The following is an 8748-nucleotide window of genomic DNA, read 5'->3' as shown; positions in this document are numbered from 1 at the left end:
TGTATTCTAATTTGGTCAATCGTAGTTCTTATAATTTTTCGAATTTTAAAATTTCAACCCTAATTTAAACAGTAGCAATTATATTTGTTAGGCCAAATCTTGGTATTAGTCTCGTACTATACTAACATTTTGGATTTAGTCCATGTTCTCTAATTTTATCATTTTTAGTTTGTATATTTTTTGAATTTCGAGTTTCAATCTAGCAACCAAGAGTCGGGTTTAGGGGGGCTGGCAGGGATCCCGATTCCCCCTAAAATAGAAATTTTACCATTTTGACCCTTTAAATTTTTAAAAATTTTAAATTAGTAAAGGTAAAATTGCACTTTGGCCCCCTAAAAATGATAAAAATTTAATTTAATCCTTTAAAAATTTAAAGATATAGACAATTTAATTTCAGTCCCTCTAAATTTTTTTCCTTGCTTTGCCCCTGCAATAATCGTTAAATGATTAGGTAAAATGGCATCACTTTTATTTTTATGTGGAAATTGTAAGTTGATATGGTATTCAAAGGCAAAGCCAAAAAATCATTTTAGGGGGTAAATTTTGAATTCTAAATTTTGTGGGACAAAGTGCAATTCTACCATTGTAGTGAGTTATACTTTTTAGAAGGATTTCAATACAATTTTATCATTTTAAGGGAGCTAAGGCCATTGTCTGACCCCTCATATTAGCCTCCAATACATATGTGATAAAATGTTTGTCACATAAGATTTTAAAAAATAACAAAATTTAACTTTACAATAGTCATCATTTGAATTAAAATTGAAATTTTAAAATTCAAAAAGTACAATGATTAAAATTAATCGAATAAGAGTACAATAATTGTGTCTGCAACCTAAGTAGCAAAAGTTGACCTAAAGTTGACCTATAGTTTAACTAAAATATCATTTACAATAGGCTAAAGAGTCTTTAAAACCCGTGAATTTTCCTAAAAAAAAAATCAATTAAGCCTCTACACTTTTTTGCACTCATTTGAGTTCTTAAATGTTAAAATTTCAATCAGTTAAGCCCTTTAACCATTAAATAGTTGGGAGTTATTTTCACCATGTGACACGTCATGATTGTATCACATGACAAAATATGTCATTTTATATTTAAAATCATAAAAACTATAGAAAATCATAAAAAAATCAACAAGCAAAAAATAAATATATTATAAATGACAAAAAATTGCAAAAATTATTAAAATTAAAAATTAAAAATCATATAAATTACAAAAAATAAAAATATGAAAATTATTTTAAAATATATATAATTATTAAAAATATTATAAAAAAAGAAAGAAAAGTGCAAAAATTTATAAACATTATAGAAAATTACAAAAAATATATCACAAATTATTAAAAATTATCCGAGAAATGATAAAAAATTCTATAATTTTATATACAATTTCAAGAAAAGATGGTATGAAACTATTATTTCACGTCATTCCTATCCTTTTCCGGTAAGAGAACGACAAATCAGATTTTTTTAACTTGTCATTCTCCTATTGAAAAGTAATAGGGATAAGTGAAATCCCTTATCGATGCATCTCAAAATACTCCATTGTCGTCGACGATGTTTAAAGGGCGCAAGCTTCAGGATGGAGAGCAAACAGATAGCTTCAAGGATTAAAAATTCCAACCACATAATTAAAGAACAAAATGAGCAACCACCAAGCCATGCATAGCATAATTTCTAACAATTCCATTTAATTGTACCAAATTTATCAAAAAGAAAGATTGAGGGCTAATTAAACCAAGGATAAAAATAAAAAACAAATTAACAAAAACGGAAAATTAGATTTAGAGCAAATAAAAGTAGAAACATTAAATCTGCATAAAACGATAAGTCCGTCGACTATCTTTTCACCGAGCCACAAATATCAGAACAAATCCCATTGTCATTGGTAAATGAAGTGGGAATCATCAAGTCGAAAATCAGGCCGGCTTTGACGGGACTTGCCGGATTACAATCAGGCACCGTTGAATGACAAACTATATACATTTCTCATGAAATTATTAAAGAGTTACCCGCGCATTAGATCAATGTCGACATGTGAATTACGCATATCCATCGATCGTGAACCAGGCCATATACCTGCCGGTGAAGTCGGAGTCAGATTTTGACTTGGTGAAACAGCCGGTGGGGGTACTACATTGTCAACATTCTGATTATCAGAGCCCTTTAGACCGTCTTGGTCTCCGCCTTTCTTGATCTTCATCTTTGAACCACCCCACAGAAAACTTCCTATGATCACCTGGTTCGTTCATAGTTCGATTAAGATACGTAAAACGATGGTCCGATCAAGGTTAAAGTCATGCTCATGATGGTCCATAATCATATTTAAGCAGACTAAAACAACGAGTTACCTGAACCGGGCTAGCGGCAATAAGCATCCCCCCAACACCTCCACCAATGACACGACCATCAGGACTAGCAAGGGAAACACTAAGACCACCAGTTCGATTGTGTGAGCCATTATTGCTGGTTAGAAGGTACGAGCCTGACAGACATAGTATCTCGAACCGCCCCTAAGGAAATTGAAATGGACACGAAATATACGCATCAAAATAAGATCTTCGAAATGAAACTGTGGACAATTACATACATGTGATTATATGTAATCCAAGTGTGTTGTTTGAATTCACAGTGGCTTAAATTCGAAACTAAATCAGGTTATTGAGTGCTCAAACCTCATATGTAACGGTTCCACCCGAGGATGAAGGCTGACGAAGTGTTACGGTCGAGACCGCCCCATTGGCTGATAAAATGCATACGGCTCTTGGCCCTTGCTGTGAAAATGACATTAATTTGGTCGCAATATCCTACAAGAAAAGTTCAAAAGTAATTTCAAGACACAAAGCACTCTATTCTAGTTATAAGATAACTAGCCAAAAGATATCTTACCAGTAACCAAATTTAAACAATTTATACTCGAAAACAAAATAGCTACTTTCGAGGGAGAGAAACAGGGTAAAATCTAAATAAAAAACTATACATACAGGATCAAGTAGCTTTTCTTTTGCCTGTTACAATGCAGGGTAGTAACCCAGGTACTAATTAAGAAAAGAAAATTGCATACTTCTCCTATGGCAACGGTGATGACGTGCGGAGTGAAACCCATCCCGGCTGAACCGGACAGCCATACACCTAGCAAAACAATTCGATATTAGCAACATCATTTACATGGCAAAAACATCAATAAAAAGAGCAAAATAGCTCAAGATAGCCTTTGAGGAGGCTAAACACTGAGGAGAATGACATTCCGGTTCGAGTATTTATGTTTGATTATATGTTCCTAACTATATATATATATAGCTGAGCATACAATTAGATAAACATGATGTTGTTCATCACATTTCAACACTCTCCAATTCAGCTCTTCTTTTCCTTTCGGCATTCATGCTACAGCTTATACAATTCTAGCATTAAAATAGGCAAAAGTATCTTACCAAGGGAAGCAAGTTGTTGCTTCTTTCCAGTACCCGGTGGTCGCCCTCTACCTCGTTTTTGACTCGGTGGTGTTAATGTCCCTGGATTAGTAACCGATGGAGGAGTCAATGCCAATGAAACGGTTCCGTCGGGACCGTACTTTCGAGGCCTTCCTCTTTTCCGTTTCGTGGTCTCACTAGATGGAACAGCTGAAGGTGTGCCTACATTGACACTATGAGGGGTAATACTCTCCACAGGTCCCATAGTAGTAGCACTCATACTTGATTGGTATTGTACATTTGGACTAGATAACATATGAATGTCTTGTGATCCATGTATCCCTGACCCAGTTATGCCTCTTTGTTGAATATAATAAGATGCAGACCCTGTTAATGCCATTGTATCCCTTCTATCCATGCATCTACTTCAAAAAACGAATACTTGAATGTACCTTCAAATCAACTTACAAGCTTAAGTAACTAAGCAAAAATGGTTAAAAGAGCCCATAAAGCTCCAAATTGTGACCACTAAACAGTTGAAGAACATGTTGCCTGGTTCATATTACAGATGCATGGCTGAATTAAGCCATAACACAAATGAAAATGATGCTAAAGCTGGGTAAAGGTAGAAGAGAACTAGCAAAAACACCAAAGATTACAAAGACCATAAGCTCAAAACTTGAGAAAAAAAGGACCAAAAAGAAAGCAAGCTATTTTACAGCTTATGATGAAGATATAAAGAAGCAAATTTGAAACTGAAAACAAAGGTCCACAGTCCATACTCTAACCAACACATAAAATACCTTGTAACACATAACATCTTTTTAGCTTAACACAAAGGAAAAGGGTAAAATTTGTTGCTTGTTTTCTGTGAAACCAAAAAAAAAGAGCCAGAAAGAGAAAGTGAACTTACATTAGTTGAACTGTGGTTAAAGGTGCAGCCTTCTGAAAGTAAGAAGCTTTGAAGAAAAAGGGGGTCTTTTGAAAAGAGAGAAAAGATAAGGGGAAATCAATGGGAAACTAGAAATGGTGAAAAGAAGCCATTTTTGTGTGAAGGTTGAGAGGAGGCAAGCTTTTTTTTTTTTTGGGGGGGGGGGAATTATTACTTACTACTACAAAAAAGGTACTTGGCATACAATATAGCAGTCCTTATCAAGATGCATATTTGTAGGGCAAACCTTTGTCTTTCTCCTTTTCTTTTTTCCTCTCCTTCTTCACTTCACTATGATGATAAAAGCTGGTTTTATTTTTTTTATTTTTATTGTTATCTTTATTTTCTCTCTTGCTAGTTGCTACTTGAAAAAAAGAAAAAAGGGTTTTGTCTTTATATTTATCTTGAGAATTCTCTCTTTCTCCACCATCTTCTTCTTCTTTAAGTGTGTGACCACTGAGTGAGTGAGTGAGTGAGAGGTATAATTATGATTTTAATCCTTTTATTATGTTAAAATGAGAGACGTAATTCACTAAAAAAATGAGAGATTTACTTTTTTTAATGGTTAAAATATATTATAAATTCACAAATTTAAAATTTAAAATTTAATTTTTGTACTTTAATCTTTAGATATTTAGGGTGAGTTTGGATGGGTAATGAGGAGCGGTATATTTATTTTTTGTTTCACGTTACAGTATTTAATTTTATCGTCACCGCTATTTTTACACTAAATGTAGGTAAACACACCGCTCATCTAAACTCACCCTTAGGGTGGGTTTGGATGGACGATTGGGTGCGGTGCGGTGCGTTTAGCTTACTTTTTGTCTCACGCTACTGTATCTAATCTCACCGCCACCGCTGTTTTTACACTAACCACAGGTAAACACATTACACATTCAAACTCACCCTTAGTCTATTTACTTCTTTAATTTCAGAATTTAGGTTCAACTATCAATACTTTTAAAATTATTTTATTAAATTCAAGTTCATTGCAACACTATTTTTTTTACATACATGACTACTAAATGAGTATTTTTTTTTAAATGTCACACTAATAAATTTAACTAAAAAACAATGTTAGCAGTTAAACTTGAATTTTGAAATTTAAAAAGTAAAAGAACCAAATTTCTGAAAAGAAAAATATAAAAATTAATTTCTAAATTTATAAAGAGTACAAGGACTTATATTTTAACCTTCTTTTATTTTCTTTAATTTAATATAATTGATATTTCTATTTTTAATTAAGATATTTTTTATATTAGTTGATTATATCAAGTTTTAACTAAAGTCATAACTAAATTGAATCAAAGCTTTTCCCATTTGTTCGGAATTTAATAGGGTTTAGATGAAAATATTAAATTCAAAAAATAAATTTATAAAAAATAAGTTAATTTAGAATATAGGTTAGGTCGAGTTTTAATATTTGAAGCTCGATTTGACTTGGTCTATTTTTTAATTTATAATATTTTTTAATTTATTTTATATATTATATAATTTATATCGTATAAAATTAAATATATTATAATATATAAATATTAAAAAATACATATCAAGTCGTTTGTATTTAATAGTAGTAAAAGTCATATATATATAATTAGTAAATAAAAATAATTATATTTTAAAATATAAAAAGAATTGACAGGTCTAAACAGTTTGAGTTATTCATTTATAAATATGAACAAATTTGATAAAATTTGGGATTCATATTTTTTACTAGATCAAACTTAAAAAACTATATGTAATACTGTTACTGTACATAAATTCGATCCACTAAAAAATCAATGATGTTTGAATAAGGCTGGGCCGACCAATTAGATTGGTTGGACCGAAAATCAATAGAAGTACCGGTTCAGAGGATGATATCGAACAAATTGAACTACATACTGATATAGATTGGTTGAAACTTAAATTTTAGAAAATCAATTAGTATTTAATGCTATAAATTCAAACTTAAATTTTGGGAAAAAGAAATTAAACTTAAATGAAAATTAATAATCAATTTAAGTTTCATATAAATAATTATGTTGGAATTTTCCTTTGAAAAGTATATTTAATTTAATTCTCCTCCTATATTTGTAATTTATAATTTTGTGTTTGGTAGTAAAAATGGAAGAAAATTTTTTAAAAAAATTATCCTTTTTAGGGTAAAAAAAGGGTTAATATAATATTTAGTACCTGATTTTAGTATGTTTTTAATTTGGTATCTAAACTTATTTTGGCCCAATTTGGTACTTGAACTTGACATTTTTTTCCTAATTTGATATCTAAGCTTTATTTAGGTTCAATTTGATACCTAAATTTATTAAATATTATACAAATTAACATTAACGGTGTTAAACTTTTTTTTTTGCTATGCTATAAAAATATTGTCAGTATTAGAGGAAATTCATGTTAAAAAATAGGTATTGAGCTATACTTAACGAATTAATATTAAATAAGAAAAAAAGAGTTTTAAAAACCCAAATTAAAATAAATTTATTATTTTCATTTAATAAATAAATTAATTAAAAAAATAAAATTAATTGAACATATAAAATACAAAAAGAATATCATATCATCTGTCACGTGTCGGCCATACATTGATTATTTTTGCTACCTCATAAAAAATAACATTGTTAGTATATTGGAGTAAATTGTAAAATACTTGACAAATTTAAGTACCAAATCGAATAAAAAAAGATTAGGTACCAAATTAAGAAAAAGTTATGATTGTAACAATTGAATTATGATTCTAATTATAAGATAATAACAATAATAATAGCAATAAAGGCATGCTCTTGTTAATGGGTCAATTCATGGTTGACTTTCAATGTGGCCACACAGTCACTATTTAATGTCGAGCGAAAGAGTAGATATCATAAAATAATATCTAATTTATTAACATAAGTAAAACTTTGGATCAATAAACCACCAAAAAGATATGGTAAAAAATGCAAAATAAATACATAAAGGTATAATATTAAATTTAGCCCTTAATTTTTTGTCAATTTATCTTTTTGAGTTTAATTTGGCTCTAAAACATTGAAAAAGAGTTGAATTTGTTGTTTTTTAACGAAAATGTTGACTAAAATATTAAATTTTAAACATAGAATCCATGTGTACTTTATTTTTTAATTTTTTTTGTTTTTTTAAAGCTTTTTATATTTATATTTTTTAATTATTTATCCATGTGACATATAAATATTATAAAGTTAAATACATTTGACTTTTTTATAAAAAAATAATTTCAAATAAATTAAATATTTTAAATTTATATGTAATTTTGTTATATAACTTGAGATTAATTGATTATAATTATTTAAATTATTATTTATAATTGTAATTAAAAGAAAACTTATATATTGAAAAACAAATTAGGTTTAATATATGATTATATTAAAATATAATACAATTTATAAATTAATTATAAAAGTAATATTTTTTATTTTTAATTTAATATAAAAATGTATAATAACAAAATAATAATTAATAAAAAAAGTAAATTGTCATTTTATTTAAAAAACTTCAACAAATGAAATAAAAATAGCATGGGAATTAGTCACAAGTGCCAATGTCCTGATGCCACATGAAAGTTAGTAACACTTTCTTTATGTTTGTCATTCTATGGCCAAACTTTGGAGTCTTATGTAGTAATTAGTAAAATTTCACCTAACTTTTAGAAAATTGTCAAAAAGGGGGATTACAAATTTGAAAAGATTAAAATGGTTTATGTATTGCTCTATATAAAAGAAATGGTAACCTCATCGGGTTAATCCAGTTAGGTTCGAAAGTTCGTTTAAAAAGTGAATATTTGAACAAAAATATAGACCTAAAAAATAGGTTTAAACAAAAAAACAAGACTTGTTTTTTAAATGACTCTAGCCTTGGTAGGATTTTTTTTGCTTGGACCTGACACGAATCAACCTAAACTTTCTTTTTCGATATTGTTTTATTGTCATTTTGTTATTATATTGCTATTATTTTATTATTTTTATTTGAATATTGTATAACTCTTATTTTATTGTTAATTTTACTATTATTTTAAAGGCATTTGCTTACTAAGTTGTAACTATTTTATTGTTATTTAAGTAAAAAAAATTATTTAATGTATTTTCGATTTGTTGAAAAATATTTATTTTAATGTTTTTAGTGCATTTGATGTATTATATTTTTTAAATTTGTTTTTATATAAAAAATAATCTAAAAAAAATTAACATAGGTGGGTTGAGTCGGATTCGAGTATAGCATTTTTAATCTAGATCGAGCTTAGCCAGAATTTTAAGCTTATTTTTCAAGCTGGACTCGAGCCTAAAGTTTTGCATTGACTCAATCCGAGCCCGACTTGACTCATAATCAGATCTATGCTAGAGTGCACTTGAAAGCTTGGTAAATTGTTATGTTCAAGGTATTAAAAGCTTGGTAAAG

At 28.8% G+C, this 8748-nt stretch overlaps 1 protein-coding gene across 2 annotated transcripts; it reads right to left on the bottom strand.

The window, feature by feature from the left end:
* Positions 1 to 1761: 1761 nt before the first annotated feature.
* Positions 1762 to 4789, bottom strand: LOC121224119 (AT-hook motif nuclear-localized protein 9). 2 transcript variants are annotated; one of them, XM_041106703.1, is made up of 6 exons: positions 4327 to 4789; positions 3435 to 3865; positions 3065 to 3132; positions 2676 to 2807; positions 2352 to 2513; positions 1762 to 2239 (listed from the first exon to the last, which is right to left on the bottom strand). In XM_041106703.1, the coding sequence occupies exons 2-6, from the start codon at positions 3829 to 3831 to the stop codon at positions 2009 to 2011; spliced, it is 990 nt and encodes a 329-aa protein (XP_040962637.1). In that variant the 5' UTR covers positions 3832 to 3865; positions 4327 to 4789; the 3' UTR covers positions 1762 to 2008. The 2 variants fall into 2 exon arrangements, with proteins under 2 accessions (XP_040962637.1, XP_040962638.1); XM_041106704.1 differs by having other exon boundaries at positions 3435 to 3835; positions 4327 to 4745.
* Positions 4790 to 8748: the final 3959 nt, after the last annotated feature.

Source organism: Gossypium hirsutum, chromosome D12 (assembly GCF_007990345.1).
Source record: "Gossypium hirsutum isolate 1008001.06 chromosome D12, Gossypium_hirsutum_v2.1, whole genome shotgun sequence".
NCBI classification, from domain to species: Eukaryota; Viridiplantae; Streptophyta; class Magnoliopsida; order Malvales; family Malvaceae; genus Gossypium; species Gossypium hirsutum.
This window is presented reverse-complemented; position numbering and strand designations above follow the sequence as displayed.

Bases quoted from the DNA above. Each gene is read 5' to 3' on its own strand.
- LOC121224119 (XM_041106703.1), bottom strand. From the start codon at position 3,831: ATGGATAGAAGGGATACAATGGCATTAACAGGGTCTGCATCTTATTAT. The intron at 2,514-2,675 runs GTTTGAGCACTC...CAATTTCCTTAG, and splicing joins GTGGAACCGTTACATATGAG to GGGCGGTTCGAGATACTATG. The intron at 2,240-2,351 runs GTAACTCGTTGT...TGAACGAACCAG, and splicing joins TTGCCGCTAGCCCGGTTCAG to GTGATCATAGGAAGTTTTCT.